The sequence below is a fragment of the Columba livia genome, chromosome 1 (genome assembly GCF_036013475.1).
Source record: "Columba livia isolate bColLiv1 breed racing homer chromosome 1, bColLiv1.pat.W.v2, whole genome shotgun sequence".
In the NCBI taxonomy this organism is placed as follows: domain Eukaryota; kingdom Metazoa; phylum Chordata; class Aves; order Columbiformes; family Columbidae; genus Columba; species Columba livia.
The window spans coordinates 73,962,760-73,981,026 of NC_088602.1; the positions used below are offsets into that span (position 1 = coordinate 73,962,760).

At 42.3% G+C, this 18,267-nt stretch overlaps 1 protein-coding gene and 1 long non-coding RNA gene across 2 annotated transcripts in view; one reads left to right on the top strand and one right to left on the bottom strand.

Moving 5' to 3' along the window:
• The window catches only part of CCDC80 (coiled-coil domain containing 80), a 24,501-nt gene extending 12,072 nt beyond the window's left edge, over positions 1-12,429 (bottom strand). Inside the window, exons 1-5 of the mRNA XM_005511467.3 lie at positions 11,520-12,429; positions 9,249-11,155; positions 5,302-5,458; positions 977-1,113; positions 201-349 (exon numbers count right to left, since the gene is read on the bottom strand). Coding sequence (XP_005511524.2) covers positions 201-349; positions 977-1,113; positions 5,302-5,458; positions 9,249-11,144 — 2,339 coding nt within the window. The 5' untranslated portion in view covers positions 11,145-11,155; positions 11,520-12,429. The remainder of the gene's footprint in view (positions 1-200; positions 350-976; positions 1,114-5,301; positions 5,459-9,248; positions 11,156-11,519) is intronic.
• Positions 12,191-18,267, top strand: part of LOC110365481 (uncharacterized) — a 17,248-nt gene continuing 11,171 nt past the window's right edge. Inside the window, exon 1 of the long non-coding RNA XR_002424990.2 lies at positions 12,191-12,375. This is a non-coding gene — a long non-coding RNA (uncharacterized LOC110365481). The remainder of the gene's footprint in view (positions 12,376-18,267) is intronic.

Sequence of the window (18,267 nt, forward strand, 5' to 3'; positions counted from 1 at the left end):
GTCAGGAAACAGAACATGCATCTTGACTTCCAGTGCTCTGTAGAAGACTGCATTCAGCTGTGGCTACATCTCTGTATTTGTTTAACACTGTAAATACTGATAAATCCATATTAAAAAATCACAGAAATAGTAGGATGGCTGTTTTTCCAACAAGACAATAATTGTTAGAACTAGCAGCAGATAAGAACAGAAGGTAATACCTGGATAAGAAGCTCTCAAGGGATTGCTTCTTATCTTCTTTGCAGACAATGCCCTCTTTTTTCTGTCTTTCCATGTCTTTAATTCGTGACTGGAAGGTGTCAATCAAATCAAACACGGACTTCATTGCTATGGGTACTTCGTAGTATTGCTGTTAAGGAAAAAGAACAGATGGATAAAAGGATGCACATATTAGCAGTCTTTCTTCATAGGTCACAACACTGTAGGATATATAGAAATTCAAGTATTCCTATTTACACACAAGCAACAAGGCCTAAACCAGATTAGAAACCATAGAAAAATATTATTGTTTTTTGTAATCAGACTGCTCTTTGGAAGTGACATACTTTCAGTATTTGCCCAATATGATGAGGCCAGGCCACTGAAGGCAAAAAATAGTCATTATTTTATTTTATAAGGCCATTCAACTAGACCATTGTCCATATGCAATGTGCTGTCGTCTCACTGAGCAGCCAAACTCTGTGTTTTAGAATGTCAGGTACTACACTAAACCCCCTGCCAGTGTGGGAGTCCTGTTCCTATGGTGTCAGCAGAAACCCACAATTCCTGAAATCCTCTAACTGCAGAAAGTGAAGAGAGCTACCTAATTCCTGAAAATGTCTCTTACTGTCCTTTTTCTTATCCTCCAGCAACGACCAAGCCCTGCATCAGTCTCTCAGGTGCCTCACATGCAAGCATGTAGTGTAATTTCCCAAAATTGTTTATTTTTGTTTGTATTTTTCAAATGCCTTTTCTTTCAATGAGTTAAAACCCTTACCTTGACCTTCATGTCAGTGTCCGTCAGCACCATGAAGAAGTCATTGTAGGTCATCCCATACTCTTTCCTCAACTCACTGATGAGCTGCTGGTCCACAAGATCTTCATCCTCTATCACTTTCATGGGTTTTTCATTATCTTAATGTGAGACAAAGGAGAAATAAAAGTAGTCACGGAATTGTGTGGCACTCTACCTTAAATTTCACACTGAAAGCATGGGGGAAATCCATTTCCCAGAAGCTGTCTTCCTGCTGCATAGGCAAAATATTAAGAAATATCAGAATGGTACTACGGCTTTTAACTGTCCAATTTTCAATCCCAATATTTTTTGAAAATTAGTCTATTCTAGGGGCATTCAACATTTCTACTTGCTTTTTAAGAATATTGGTCGCCTGCTCTTTCCTGGAAAGATCTTTCAGATTTTTTTCAATATGCTTGTACATGTATATATATGTACTAATAATTTCACCAGCTTCTGAAATAGAAAATAGGAACTGTTCAACAATTTAGGACAGAAACTGGAAAGCATCGTATCCAAATGAAACACCTTAGTGAATTTGGGTCAGTAAAACATAGCTAGAACAGCTTGAGGTTGGCCAGGACATTAGGCTTAACCTTTATAGTCTTAAAAAATTACATGTGAGGTTTAGTGACTACAAGAAACCAGAAACTGTTTAAAGTGTCTTGAATACTGCAGTGGTTGCTCTTCAGCTCTCTCCATATACCCTGCTGTGGCCCTCTTCCTCCACCTGCTTGCTGATGTTCACTTTCCATTCTATCACACTGACAGGAAAATACTTAATTTTCATTTTGTACCTGCTTACTGCTTTACCATGAGAAAACATTCAGAAATGCTTGGGGAGGAAAAGACCCCTGAAGACAGAAAACAAAAACAAACAAAAAAACCCCCAGCAAATGTTAAAATTTAGTGATACTAATCAAGTTATAGATGTAATTTATATGGGTTTACATGGTTATATGTACCTGAGTTGAAAGTTTTGTAAAAAATTATAGGCAATGTTATAAATTCCTTATTGGATGGGTTGCTGGATGTGATCATTGATTATTCACTTTGTAAACATATGTATGCTTCATAAGTGAGATTTGCATGTTTCTAATGGCATGTATGACCATTAAAACATAGACCAAAAATTCATGCTTATGCTTGCAAACAATTCCCTACAAAAAGAACAAACTATCTCACTGGTCTATATGGAGATAGAATGATGCAAAAGGTGCTAGTGTGAAATGTGATGGAAAATAGCTGTATGGTTCAATACCTTAGACCAACTGACCCATGGCACTGTTCCACTTTAAAGACTATAGATATCAACATGAAGACAGCACTTCAGTGTTTAGCTCTTAGGAGATTTTCTTTCAAAATTTACAATGTAAAGAAGAAAATTAAATGACAAGAGTGATACAGAAAAATGTTTCAGGGGGGAAATATGATGCCACAAAGGCTGCCCTGCCTTTTGAACTTGGAACTGATTTCTTGGGAGAAAAAAACCCAACAAGTTAATCTAATTGCCTCCAATTCACTACTTGTCTCTGGCCTCCACCTGATAAAGGACATCTGAGATCAGCATGAAGAATAGGGGTTGATACTGTCTACTGCCACCTGCAAAGTCCTCCCTCTCTGCTCTTTCTAGAAAGGTCACTGAAAGAGTGTGGAAACTTTTCTCTATACATCTTTAGCAGCTACACAGACTGGGAAGCTGAGCTACTCTTTACAAATAATGCAAATGAGGTTGCAAAAAGTCCAGGAGTTTGTTGTAGCAGTACTGTGGCCTAATAGATTAGGTACTGGCTTTGAAGGGCAGGTAGCCTGGGGCTGGTGGTTAGTTGACTGTTCCCATAAATTGGGGAAAAGAGACCACATGGCTAACTCAGGATGAAGAGGAGACCTCTGCAGTGACACTCACTTTTTCTGTCATTCCAGTGGGAAACTGGGAAACACTCCTTGGTTTCACTATGAGCTGATCTTGGCCAAACAGTGTTATTGAGCTCTCTTTCATTCACTACTCCTAAATGCGTTTGAACATTCAAGTGAAAAGTCTTTTCTCTGGACTTTTCTCTTGTTGTTATTCTTATCTCAGTCCCAAGATGCTGCACTACAAGTAGATCTCATCATGCTGTGTGCTAAGGCTTTTTGCTACAGCATAAATACTGTGAATAAAATGTTTCTTAGGAGCTTTTGCTGCCTCTGGTGCTGACAGAGATTGAGCCATGAAGAGGCTGTGCAAGCAGGAAGGCTAGAGGAGAAGGTGAGTTAGAATAGGAAGACATTTGTACTACTGAAACTTTTAAAAGCTCAGGACCTGGTGTTTTAAGCAAAAAATATAAGATGAACTTCATGTAAGGTTTCACTCACACCCTTCTAAGTCTCCTGATTTTCTTCAAGAAGGCAATTCCTCCTGTGAGAAATAAGCTGTTATATATGTGTGGTTTGGGGAAAGTTTGAGTGTAGCTAAGTTTGGAACAGGCTGAAAGAATATGGTCTATGTCAGAGTGAACATCTGTTTATTAGCCAGACTGACGCTAAATATAATCCTAAACAGTCCACTGACAGGCAGATAGGTCTAGGTACACAAAAAGTAACTTTGAGTAATCTTGGCCTGATGTGGAAAATCCTGTACTGCTCCAGATATGTCAAGGAGCTGCACAAATGGACAGTCTGGCAGGATTTGTGACTCACTGTCATTCAGGGACACAAGGCTCCTGGTCCTTCACTTTGTCTTCTCCCTCTGAGAATAAGAGCGGCTGGGCTGGAAGCCAGATGTAAATTTGTGATCTTCTGGCCTGTTGTATGCCAGACCTGAAATACCCTGGAGCTGGTGTGTTCCTGAGCTTTCTGGTCCATCATACATCTCTTCCCAAGATCTGGTAAAACCAGGCGATCTTCCAGAGGAAAGATGCAGTGAACTTATAAGCAAAACTAGCAGCTTTTATACTATTTCTTTGCCTTTGTCCAGTGAAGCATTTACACTGGTATTAACCTTTAGACGCAGACAGCGATGAGATTATTTACATGATTCTAGAGACACCTAAGCTTAAGTGCTTTGCTGGACTGAGACCTGAAGTCTTTGTCCAAACCCCACTGTTAAAAAAGGAAAGGTTGTCACTGGCTTTGGTAAGTGCTTCCCAGGACCTGAACACTGACATGAGTTTTTTCAAAGCTAAGAGAAATGGATGCCCATTGTCACCTGTTTGTATGGGAACTCTGTATGTAAAGAAGATGGTACTGAATATGGCTGAATAAGCTACTTTTCTGATTTATAGCACTTCTAAAAACTCTGGCCTCAGTGAGATGAACTTCTTTACAACAGCCAGCAATAAGCAGTCACATTGATGGGTATCTTGATTTGTGGGTAAAGAGAGGCAACAGAACTTCAAATAGTAAACCTTTTAATAACGGGTATGCTGCTGCAAATTTGTAATGTTGTCCATACCTAGAGGATATGATTGAAATCTTCTAAATTAATATCTGTCTACCAGTACAGAGGGAAAAATGTGCCTGGACCTGTGGAGGAGAATACTCACTTTGTGAATATATCAAAATCAGCTCTTAAACCTAGGAAAGCTGACCTTGGGAAGGAAAGGAACTTGCAGAAAGGCATCTAACTAGCATGCTTCTATCTGCCATGGCTTTAGCCAGTGTATGTGCCTGAAAGATGAAGCTTTTTCCATGACCTTGTGAGGAGTGTGAAGACATAAGAAAATGTTATATGATAGAGCGGGGAGATAATGATGTTGAACTTCAAACCAGGATTAATTTGGGCCAGGTTTTCAATATAATCTCAAACAGTTCCCATGAACATTTCCTACCCCCCAGTTTCCTCTCCTTCATGACAACAGCCAGTTTCTTTAAGCAGTGTTTGAATCATACGAGCCAGTATCTAGCCACCCATGGATGATGTCCTGCAAAAACCAAGGGCGAGCAGGGCATTGTGTTAGGGCAGCTGTTTGGTTAGACAGTGAGGTTGTTATTCAAGATATTGCTAGAGCTCAGCCTAATTTCCTCTTTCTGTCCCATGCCCTCATCGCATTTTTCTGCCGTTTCATTCTGTCGCTGTTTTACTGGCTTTAAGAATTCCCACAAAGTTACAGGACTGGAAGTGTAAACATGAAAATACCAGAGACACTTATATAAATACAATAGGGGTGTAGTTGGCATGGAAGGAGGATGAATGGGTTTGAAAGTGCAACTGGATCATAATAAATGATCTTGCTTAGATCTTGACCGAATCTGGGAAATTTCTACCTTTGCTCTCTGTATTGTGCCCATGAGATGGAAACAAATTATTAAAAAAAAACCCGAGGAACCTAGCTGGAAGTGGTCAATTTTCATGCTGCTGTTGTTCATGGTGCCAAAAATCGTGATGACTGAGATCTTCCTTGTTGCCATCTTGCAGAAGCTTTCCAGATACTCGTCCCGCTGCTGTACATACATGGTGTTGTCCGCCTTAGGGGTCGTGATCAGCTGGTTGGTGGCAGAGACAAAAGAGCTTGTTTAGTATGAGGAATGAAGCAGATCAGTATTTTACTGAAGGAGAACTAGTCACTATCTGCAAAATGGGCTTTTCCATAGAGCTGTTGACAGCTCTGTAGCCTTATTTTATTTATTTGTGTTTGGAGTGTACCTTGAGGCCCAGGCCTGACCCAAAGGTATTCAACCAGCCCCAAGAAAACCTTAGGAAGCATGGCCAGCTGGTGGCACCAGCTTCTTCGCTGCCTCTCTGCGGTGCTGCTAGAAGAGTTTTCACTGGATTTTACAGCAAACCATGTACTCTCCTATTATCCCTTGCCCTGCCAGTCTCACCAGGTCTCCCTCTCAGCCTTCAGTGATGCCACGAATCTAGGATTCCCCCTCCTCACTCACAGTGGGAACATGGCAACTGCTCTGGCCTCATCCCATGGTCCAGGCAGGGCTCCCAGGGGCTGTTTTGACTGTCAAGAGGCTTCTAAGCCACTTAGATGTCTTATGGGACTTATATTTGCTCAGAAGGCGTGGCTATGGGAGAAGAACAGGAGGAAGAACAATTGCAATAACAAAAGTTTAAAAAGTATCTACAGTTTATAGTAATTATTCCAAAGCCTCTTAACAATTGAAAAGATTTAAGTTTTAAAAAGTTTAAAGCACAAAACTTAGATCTTTCATCAGTGGCTGAGATGCAAATATACCAGGGAAGACGTGTGTGTAACAACATGCAGTGGTCCTCTGCAGTAGTTTCCAGCAGAAGGTGGAGAGGAATGCCACTTCCCTAGCAATATGATAATTTTAACTGGCAGCAGTGAACTGCAATCAAGCACCTGCCACCAATCCCCCAAACACAAAGGGAGTCAGAATCTGGATCCAAATCTTATGGTTTAAGGTCATAGATAATCACCAGAATCCTTCAATTGCAAACTTATGCTTTAGTCTGTAACAGGCGCCATCATCTTCTAGCTGCCTACTTAAGCTTGTAGGGCCCAGAGGCTAATTTTTTATTATATATGCCTTATAAATCCAGTTCATCAATGTACTGAAATGTAAGAGGCATTTCTAGGCTTATAAGATCTGACTCTCATTTATACAAAGGCCCCCTGGCATGACTACAGCATTGGGACATGAAGGTGAATGAGAGTCAGACACAAAGAGGATTTAATTTCTGGGCCATAACATGTAACATGCTTTTAAATTGCATAGAAATGCTTCAAATGAAAAAAGGATCACGAAAAGGATTTGAGGACTGAGATCAAAACCAGACCATTGGTTTGTATTGTCCTCTGAGTTTCAGAGGCCATAAGCAGGAACACACAGTCAAGCCTGAATTTGATCTGCTTCATAAAACCTTGTAGAACAAAGCAGGGAACATTTTACAGACAAAGCAAACTTCAAATCAAAGCTTTGTGCTAGGACTGTTTTAACCCAGGCAGTATGTACACTGTATGTGTCTGCATTCATATGCACGTGTGTGTATGTGCATGTGCATACCTGTGGATGTGAGTATAAATGGGGTGTTGTATATAAACTGTCAGTCTGCAATTCATCACCACAGTGAAGTAAACAAAAAACCCAAACTCACTAAACCAAGACTTCTCAACATTAGTAAGACTGCAATAAAAGCCTCACTATAGAGAGGACATTTCTTCAGTTTCTACAGCTGGGTCCTATATTTGTCATTAATTAGACAACCCAGAATAGCCTTCAAAATTCTGGATGTTTGAAATTCAAACTGAAATCTGCAACCTGAAGTCCTTAGTGATGTGTAGGACTTAAAAAACCACATCTCTCTCAACAGACTTTTAGGAGAGGACTGAAATGCTATCTTTGGGAGCCAGTCTGTTAAAGCGGCTGAAAGACAAAAGTACAACAAAGCAATGGGGAATAACTCAGGTAGAACCACTTCTACAGCAGCATGGGCTGATGCTTTAGAAAGGGAGTTTGAAGGCTCGTGAATGACAAAGTTCATCCAGCTGAAGGACTGACCCTAAGGGAGTTGAACAGTTTGATAGGAAGGGATGCAAATAAGCACGTGTCGATTTATAGAAGCTTGAAAAGTTCTTTGTTTTTCATATGTATGGTGTGTGGCGAAGAGATAGGAGACTTCGGCCACTACTTTTACTGATGACCACATCAAACTTGTTCTCTGAGAAACTTCAGAAGAAGCAGATTGAGGATGGTATTAGATATTGGGAAAGTAACGTGCAGAATGGCATAATTTGTCTTCAGTGAGTTTTGGCCTGACACTCTGAGATTGCACAATTCTCTTCTTGGAGATCCAGCTGAGAGGTGGCTTAGTATCAGAAGGTTTGAATTTCAGACCAGCCTTTAAGTTGCCAGGACTGTCTTGGTGTAATGAGTTAGCAGCCTGACATCTGTGAGCAATGTTTTTGGCTCTTTTTTCAAATTTGTTTTTATTTGTCCCGATGCTGCACATACTTTGGAAGCCACAACAATGAGATACATGACCACGTTTCAAAGATCCTAAACTTCTGTGGATTTTTTTCTCTGAGCTTTTGATTTTGTTAACTATTAGTTAAATGTTAGACATTTTTTGCAAGATTCAGTCAAGTTAAAAATTTTCAACTATATGTCTTTTTTCCATTTCCATCATGTTGGGCAATGCAAGTCTACTTGCTCTGCACAGCCCCTACAGCTGAAGGAATGGTGAGGGGGAGAAGAAAGTTGGCTTCTGCTCAGGTCTGTGAATCATCAGCAGAGTGATTGATTAAATTCCAATGGCTGAAATCTTAGCTTGGCATCTTAGCTGTTTGTATTGGAATATGGGGCATGAAAGTCAAAGCTATGTTTGTGACACTGACTATTGGACAATAACTGTGAAACAGGCCAGCTTGCAGTGGAATAATTGCAAGAAATTGGCTCCTACAATAATATTTTTAAAAAGTGTTTTTCAAAGTGTACCTTTCAGGGTATATGCCATCTGCCAGAAAAAACATTTGTACTACAGCTAAAACTGTTTCCTATCCCAGGTGAAGTGTTTTTTTAGATAAGTAGTTGGAAAAACATACAACACTACTAAACCCTGGGACAAGTAACTCCAGACCATGCTGAGTTTCTCAGACTTGAAAACTTGCCGTTGTGTCATAGTTTAATAAAAACAGCAGGGGAAAAAAACGAAACAAAATAAATTTTGCACGGGATCTCTGAAGATGTCTTGAAGATTTGAATGCCAGATTCCCATCAGAGAGAACAGCAAATGTAACAATCCTACCTCGGGGCACCTGATCATACGTCTTTGTGAATATCCTCAGTCAGACAAGCACTAGTACTGCCAAGCTGCATAGCTTGCCTCCAGTTTTAGGACACCAGCACCAATACAAAACAGTTGTGCCAGCTGGCAGGACATGCTGAGCATTGCAATATGGTAACACTGGCGAGTGCCCCAAAGAGATGACTGGGTGTAATCCATACTGCAACTTCATTTTATCGATCGTAACTATATATCTATATATCTTGACACGTACATACCCACTGGAACAAAAAAAATCTGTTGGCTATGTGGTGGCTCATGGAAGCAACTGGGAAGAGGTTTTAGCCTAATTCCTGGCTGCCTGGTGTTAATACTGCATGTAAGAATTCCAACATGAGGCTGTGAAACCTCCCCTGGTGGAAGTGATCATTTGGGTCTAGAAATTTTATCTCTTAAACAAAAGCACCAAAAAAGAATAATACGAAAGCAGCATAAACTTTCTGTTCCACATATTCCTACTAGGAGGGAGATATGACTTCGTTTATGTAATAAGATTCAGATGAACAAGTTACTTACAATAAGCCGCCTTTTGCCTTCAAAATATTCCAGGAGGTCGGTCACCAATTTCCTGGGAGGCTGCATGAAAGGCTTCTTGTTGGGCTTGGGGAAATCCTCGTTCTCAGTCCTACTCCCCTTCTTGTTCTTCTTGCTACGGTCTTTGTCCTGCTTGCTCTTTTTCTCAGCTTTGTCCTTCTTGGTCTGCTTCTCACTCTTCTGCAGCTTGTCAGGCCTGTCCTTCTTCTTCTTCTTCTCAGGTTTATCCATTCGCTCATGTTTCTTTGATTCTTTTCCTTTCTTTGGAGGAATATTTCCGACTGCAATCTCTTCCTCTAAATGGGAACTAGCAGGCTTGCTTGGGTCATATTTATCTTCATATTCATTGCTCAGGATCTTTCCTTGGTCCTTCTTTTTTGGTGGTTTGGTCTTAGTTGGTTTGTGTTGCCCTGGTGTGACATTCAGGTCTCTGTGGTTATAGTCCTTCCTGTCTGTTCGGTTATCTTTAAATCTACCCACATTTGACTTTGTATAGTGCACTGAGGCAGCTGTTGGGACTTCTGTGAAACTGTCATAGCGAGCAGCTTTGCTTGGTTTCCGTGTGGCCACCAGGTGTTTCTCTGGGTGGCCGCGCTGCCGGTCCCTGCGGTTTGCCTTCCATGCAGGAGAGTAGAAATCTTCAGAAGCTGTGACTCGTGGTGAGGTGGCATCAGGGGCTGCTGGCAACCTGTGATACTCTGTGGTGGAGTGTGATTTTGTGGTCCAGGTTCTCTGTGTGGTAGGGAAGGGTGTCATTGTTGTCGTAGACCGGCTTGCTGTTGTCACTGCGCGGGTGGTGGCATGGGTAGTTGTGGTGGTGGGAGCAAGGGTAGTGGTCCTTACTGTAGGCAGAGGAGTGGCCACTGTGGTTGTCATTGGTTTCCTCACTGTTTTGGTCCTTGTTGGCTGATTATTGCTCCTCCTTGGCTCCTCCTTCCTTGCTGACACCTGGACTTGTCCACCACCAAGGGTAGGCCGGGTGCTGCCCCCATTATTGCCTTCCTCAATGACTTGTCCCTCCACCCCAGCTGCTTTGCAAGTCTGGATGAAGCCCTTCTGCCTCATCTTCTCAATTTTTCTGATGGGGCTCTGGTCAATAACTTCGTACATGGCCTCTAGCCTGACTGGATAAGGATACCTTTCCTCCACCTGCAGAGTTTTCTTCAACAACACCATGCCAAATTTCCCCTTCTCCAGTTTAAGAAAGCTCATGAGCTTAGGTATGAGGGCAGGATCTAGTGGCTGCTCCAGGATTTTTCCTTCATTGGTTATCCTTCTGACTTTTCCTCCTTCTTCCCCTTCTTCATGGAACAGCACAATCTGCTGGATGTGCCTCTCAGCCAGTTCGCAGTAAACATCATTTTTCAGCAGGCTCATCATGAGCCGGTAGTAGCCCTCAGAGGCATGTGGGGCAGAAATGACCCACACCCGATTTTTCCCAGCAAAGCTGGCCAGGACATTGGGAGAACTTGTCCCCGAAGGGAAACGTACCACTCGTGACTGTGAGGCAGAGGGTATCCCTTCGTCCTTAATCATCTCGGACTTGGAGTATTTGGCTGCAGCTGTGAGTCTCTGTACCTGTCTCATTCTGGTCCCCATGCCCCTGGCCTGGGAACGCGCTTCCCCTTGCAGGAGATTGGCAGGTGCCTTCGGAGATGCCGAAGAATCCCTCTTGGTGACGGGGTGCTGGGAATTCGGGCTCGAATTCCTCAGGGATGCTCCAGACCTTCTCGGGAAGCTGCTTGGAGCCCTGTAAGCCAGAGGCACTTTCCGAACTCCATGGCTCCCTCTTTCTGCTAGCCTTCCTGTCTTTTCTGAGCCGCACACTAGCCATGCTGCCCACAGCAGGGCTAAGCTGAGAGCTGGCCTCCAGTTCATTGTGCAATCCGCTTGCAGGGAGGAGTAGAAAGAGAAAAAGTTAGATGTTAACAGTATGAGGATATCTTGCACAAGGGATTAAAAAAAGGCAGACCACAGGCTGGCTAGCTTTTGTGATTTAGAAGTGCTGATTACACCTCAGTCCTGCCCTGGTGGCTTTGTACAGTTTACAATTATTTTTGGAAAAGCACAAAGTGGATCATTTTATGCAAAAATGAGATCATCTGTCTGTAACATGACTCTGTCTATCCAAAACACACTGATCTGCATCCTTCTCTCTCTGTCTCTCTCTCATGCTCTCACACACACACATACAAACAAGCACAGAGAAAGGGTACATAGAGCAGAAAGCCAAGAATTTGACTTGAGACTTACACTCTTAGGGAAGTTCCCCTTCCAGCGTCAAGGTTTCACGTCTTTTTCCTTTAAAAGGAGACTAATGCCATGCAGCTTTGCTGCTGCCCAGTGATTTATCCTTACACAGCCCAACAGGTCCCGGAGCCTGTTTGTCTCCCCGTGTATCTTTTAACTTTCTTCTTCACCTTCTTGACAAGTAGGATGAGGTTAGCGGAAATTTCCTTTGGGATTTCTGCTTCTCCATTTACCTGGAGGTCTGGCTTTTTGCTCTACCAGTTACCCGCACAGGCAGGGATTTCATTTAAGAAAAGGGAAATCCCAGCTGCTCCGAGTCTCCCTCTTTTAGACTTCCCAAGCCTCCTTCTCACTTCTTGCTTCCTCAGTCCCGTTTAGCTCCTTTGTTTCCAGAGAGGAAAGGACTAGCATTAATATATTTTCCAGGCTGAAGAGAAACACAGGAATGTGATGCTGAAAAGAGCAGGACGCTTCTCTTTCCTCTTTCTCCACACTTCAACAAAAGCAAATTGTAAAAGGCTCGTCTTTTCTTCTCTTCCCCTTCTTGGCTGGCCGCGGTCCCAGAAATGTCAGGGTAACCCCAGCCCTGATCTGAACCAGCCTCAGACAACGGTGGCCACTGGGAATGGGGGAAACTTCAGTCAGGATTTAACAGCTCAGCAGAACCCGCCTCCTCCCCACTCCGACACTGAGAGGGAGGAGGAGGAGGAAGGCTCTGGGGGCTGAAACACTGTACAGCATCACAGAGCACTTCGGAGAGGGTGACTCCAGCCTTAACTCTTTCCTTCACGTGTCCCAGCTCCCTGGAACTCTCCAGCCTTGGCGTTCTCTTTCCTCCCGTTAAAAGGCTACTATCTGGGTAAGAAACAGTCCTGTGAGAAGTGCATTCCCCGCTGCTGTCAGTAATAGCTCTGGCGTTTCAGAGTTATTGTTTTTTAACCCCATTGTTTCTGTCCCCTTTTCCCCTTTTCCTTGTTTGTTTGCTTTCTGGGAGTTCTCCAGTGAAATCAAATTTCTCTTCACTTTCCAACCAATTACTCTGCCAGGTCCTCATGTATGTTGTTATAGTGTTTTTCTGGAAACACCATACAGGCATGGCTGTTAATTTGTAGTTTTAAAGAGACCAGGTTGTTTACTTCACTATTGTATCAAAATTAGAACAACTTATATTCTCCATGAACGTGCACCAGTATTAAAAAAAGGAGGGAAAAAAAAAAAAGAAAAAAAAAAAGAAAGAGAAAAGGTGCAAAAATGCCTAGAGACATGGGTTAAGGCAGGTTCATGTCCTTTGGTCTCCCTTCATGGTGTGAATGACACCATTTTATTGAGCTGATGTAAACTGGCACAGCTACGCACAGCTATGCTGTGCTGGTCTTTAACTGATTCATACTGGCTTCAGCGTATCATGCACCATCAGTGGAAAACATACTTAATTGCAGTTGATTGTTAACACCTAAAAACACCCAAGCCCTTACTAATACTTTTACTGTTTTCCAAGATTTCACTTTTTTACAGAGATGCTGTTAAGTTTCTGTGATAACATGCTGGATTTGACCTCAGTTATCTTGGAGACGAGGGGATAGTGTACCTTCAACTTCTCTTGAAATTAATATTTCAGGGATAAAACCTTTCTTTTCTTTCTCTCTTTCCTTATTTGCTTCATTTTTACTTCAGGTTATCCAGTGTGCCGATAAATATTCATAGTGGTTTTGCTAATATATGTCCAGAGTTTGCATTTTGTGGCCACTGGTTGGCTCTGGAGGTAGGGGAGGATGCTGAATGCCTGTACTCACATTAACATAAGTGAAAAAATGCACAGAATATCATATCTGACATCAGCTGGGAAGTAAGGGGACTCTACCTCTCACAAGGACCACAAAATTGGAGCTCCATGGAGCAAGGGTGGGTAACATTTTCCACTTAAATTAGTGGCAGGTCTGCTGGTTTATTAGCCTTGACAAGAAAAAAAAGAGTCTCTAAACATTGTGCTTTTCAATGTAGCCTTTTAAAGAAAATATTATTCAAAATGATGTTTTCATTTAAGTGTTTCCTCCTGTTTTGTTACAAAGATTTAAAAAAAGAAGTGACCCTACAAAGCTGAAGCCAAGTATTTAATTTGGGGTAAATTAATTTTTTTAAACAAACCAAATTACCTCAATTTTCTTGTTGTTGGTGATAGTCTGAAACCACGCAGAAACAAAGCATCATTTATCTGCATAGGTCTAATTAAGCCAAGAAAAACACACTCAGTACGTGACAACAAAGGAAAGAAACAGATTTTCTTATTATACCTGCTTTCTGTTCTATCTATTTCACTAAAGAATTTCTGTGAGGACTTTGCTCTCCCAAACTGATTAAAAAGGTAGCATGCTACAGAGCCTTTCTTAAATGTATCACACAGTGGCAGCTCACTGGAGATGATAGCCTATAAAGCAGCTCTATGGAGAGACCAGCACACAACAAGATGTGGAGGCACAAACATTATTTCCAAGGCTGATGCTTCTTAGTATCCTTATCTGAGGTGAGGAACAAACTTGAAATGACTGCTGGAAATATTTGCCATCAGGATTTCTTAGAAAATAAACAATTTGTACAAGACAACATGGGGCTTCTGGTAAAGAAAACAGGTATTTTAAAGGGCTGATGAGAGGTCATACAGCAAGAAGCAAAAAAAACAAACAAACCATGAAACATGCATAAGAAAAAGATGTTCTGTAGAGGACTTAAAAGTCACAGTGTAGAAGGCACTGGAAAGAAGGGTTTGGTGTGATATTGCTGCAAGCATAAAGTCTGTCAACATGTCAGTGACAGATTAGGAAGTCATATGTAGTAGCAATAAGGTGATTACTGCCATGCACATCAAGCTTTTCAAAAGGATTGCAAAGGGTTCAGAAAGTGACCTGATGTTTGGATATGATCCCATTGAACTGATGGTGGGAAAACAACCATGTGGAGGGCACAGGCACACCTTGGTCTAGATTTTCTCCTGCATACACAGGAAAGAGACTTCTGAAAGTAAGTCACTTTTTAATCCAGCAGAGGAAGGCAGAAGGATAGCTAATGATTAGCAATTAAACCCTGACAAATGCAGACTTGTAGTAATGGTCGTTACTTGCATTTTTTTAGTAACAATCTCAGTTAACCGCTGGGATGATTTCCCCAAGAATGTGGTGGTTCTCTGCTGCTTAGTCTTCAAATCAAGCCTCTAAGAGACCTTCTTGGCTGGGCTGGAAGTCCTGGCAAAAAGAGGGAATCAGATCCCTATGGACACATCTGTATTAGAAATTTGAGATCACTGTTGAAGAGTGTAGCTCTCCGGGGGCTTATGGAAATGAACTCTCTAGCCCACCAAACTGACATGAGCAATTAGAGAAAGGTGAAATGCAGCCTACAAACCCTGTAGCCCTCAGAGTGGTTTTAATAAGGAACTGAAAGTTAATGCTGTGCCCACAAAGGAAAAATATATATATGTTTAAAGATGGAAGTACTGTGAGACTATATTCTGCTTTAGGTATCAGACTTAAATATATATATACACCAAGTGTGTCAAAGGGTGTGTGCACGACTACACTATTTCAGCTGCTCAGGGATTAAGTGGGAAGTCAGCCACCTCCTGCACTAGGATTCTTTCTCAGTCCTACAAACCCTGGAGAAATAAGGTAGCGACAAGAAGAAGACAGCCAGAGGTGTCAGTGGGAAGAGCTTTCTTTTTTGATAGGCTTCCAGGCAATCCTTCAGAGAACAGGGAGGAGAAACTGATTGCAGGGAAGGTGAGAGGAGGCGAGGGGTTGGCCAAACTGGCATCACCTGCCTTTTATGGTGGTGGGGAGCTGGGAGGCAGATAAGCATGTGTGGGTTCCCCTGCTGATGCTGGTGAGGGTTTATGGGAGTAAAGAGCGCCCAAGCCTGAACCCTGTGAAGTCAGACATTGTTGATGCTCTAAGAAGGGACAGGTTTCTTGCACCCCGCTGGCTCCTGGCATTGCTGGGAGGGGGAGAGGCTATTCTTAGTGATCTGACTGGGGTCATAACCCAGCCAGCAGCTGGGGAAATAACAACTAATAGTGTAAACAGGGGGACTGTGCTGCAGCCCCCTGTGTGTAAGCAGGAGAAGGAGTCAGTACCCGGAGGCTTGCAAAAGCAATGACCCATAATAAAAAGAGCAGTGCCTGGTTAGTCGGATCAAGCTCCTAAAATAGAAAGGCGCTTTTGATAAATAGGTTGGCTTCATTTGAGTCTTCGCTTTTTAAATATACATTTTTTTTTTTCTGTGGAGTACCCAGGAATGCTGCTTGGAAACTGGTGATGCAATGTGACACTTCAGGCTTTAAAATATATATATAAAAAGCCGTAAAATTAGAGGTTTTAAACTGAGGCTGAGCCTCCTAGGTACTGACAGGGTTGCAGCCCCAAAGGTTCAGGTTATATTTGAGACGCAGTGAGATTCTGATGTCTGGGTGTTATTATTGGCCTGTGCTTGAGCTGACCTTGAATTTAGCACCTCTCCTTGTCTGATTTACAGAGCTTCCTGGTGAGAGAAAGGCTCTTACATAGAGTAATTTCTTGTTCTACATCTGGTTGACATCTGGGATGGAAACATCAGCCAGGGAGAACAAAACACCTTCTGGCCAGGATTGACACAAGTTCTACCCCAAACAGACTGATGCAACTGGTGTTATGTACACTAAAATGAATTCGTCATACATGAGAACAAATGAATACAAAGATTGCCATCTGCCGGCCTTGTAAACAGTGTTACCTCGTCACAAGCTGGTGGGAGCGATAAATCCATGGCAGTGTACTGAAAATGGTTTCTTGACCATACAGCTGCTGAGGCATAGCATCCAGAAAACCACAGAAATAGTCTTGGGATAGTTACAGTCAGTTATGGAAATAGTTGTTGAGATGATTGGGAAAAGGACACTTCATTAGCTTCAATCCTCAGTGAGTGAGGCCAACATCCCTGTCTTGCAGCAGTATAACCCTGCAGGGAAACTATACTACTGGCTTCTCATGATGCTGATGTTCAACATTATTCCCCTAAGTGCTGCTAGTTACCTCTCCCAAATGGCATGCTTTCATGGCTAAATGAATTTGGCCACAACAATGAACTCAACAGCTGCAAGGCCCTGGATTCTCATCTCACTTCCAGACCTCTGCACCAAAGGGCTTTATGCTAGCATAGGTCCAAACACTGATCCATGTCACCTCCTTTCTGTGGCATGCTTTCTTTGTCCTTCTCCCTTCCTTTGTCTCGGGGACTGCTAGGCGATGTTGAACCCTTCTGAACAGAGGAGGAATTCTCTCTTGGCTCTTGAAGCCCCGTTCTGTGGCAAAAAGCATATTCGAGCAGAATGGAAGCTGATGCTTTTGCAACTTCTCTCTTTGCACAAATACCAGGACTTGGATTCTTAATGCAGAGCTCCCAGGTCTGATATCTTTGACAACTGTTTTGTCCAAATGCAATCACTTATGGCTTTGCATACTTGGAAGAAGATCAAGTAGAAATTGCCCTGAAATACTATCAGCTCTTTCACTTATCATGGAAGATTCAGCTATCCTCTGCACTGGTAGAGGAACTTCAATGAGATTCTGCCAGAAAACAAGAGTCCACTGATTCAGAGCAGGTTGTTCCTTACAGATTTGTGGGCGTCATTATCTGTCCTGAAATATTCTGGCTTACAAATATTTTTCTTGCACCGTGTAATTTAAATTAAAAAAAAACGTGATTTGATTTTTTCTAAAGACTTGCTTTGATTATGAAATTGAAGGGGTAGGAGTGGGGAAGAATCATGTTTAAAAACTAGACTGTGCTACGTTTCAGTAACAGAAGAGCCTTCCAAAAAAGGTCTGTGCTCAGTGATTTTGTGTCAGAATGCTTTGGGGATGAATATAAAACATGCTAGTTACATGGCTGCACACATTCTTGTCCTAACATTCACTAGCAGTCAATGAGGAAGATTCAAATCCTCTGATGGTTTTAAGTCAGAAAAGCACTTATGCATGTCCTGAAGCTTTGCTTTACTTTGGTGCTTGCATGGCTCTATGGAGGTAAGGCAAGGCAAAACAAGGCAAAAGACTGAAGTAGAATGAGAATTTAATGTTTATGACCCTTTGCTTCAGGTGAGACTGAAGACAGATTGAACTGAAAGTGACAGCTGGAGATATTATCATGTGCAGATAAGGTACCACTCTTCTTGTCAGGCTGTTCATGTTCACTTGCAGGCATCAGTGGCCCTTGTCTTTATTTACATGCTACCAGACACATTTCGGTATTTAATCTTCAGTGGAGTCACTCTTTTCTCTGTCCTTTGTGCAAACAGGCACTCCTGTGTCTTGCTCAGTGGCAACGTGTGGCTCTAGCTCATCTCCTTTAGGCTGAACTAGATCTTCTCTGCCAGATGCTTTTGGAGTCTTTCCTTGGTGGGTGAGAGAGGAGAGAGACACCCATTGTGGTGGGTGCTCTGGCTGTCAAGTCCTCCACAAGCAAGCGGTCTGTAGGTGGGGTCATGAAATGGGGAAAAGGAGTAAAAGTAGTTGGAAACACAGGGCTCTTAAGTTCTCTCCTTGAGCTAGTTTTCAGAACCAGTATCTGCTACCCAAACCTTGGAGAGGCACACTGAGAGACAGAGAAGAAATGGGCAAATATCTACTTAAACTCAAGTATTTAGAAAATTGAGTCAAAATCTATGGAAACGTGTAGAGTGGGATGGAGATCCACAGCCTCCTTTGAGGGGTTTAATTTGCTTTGG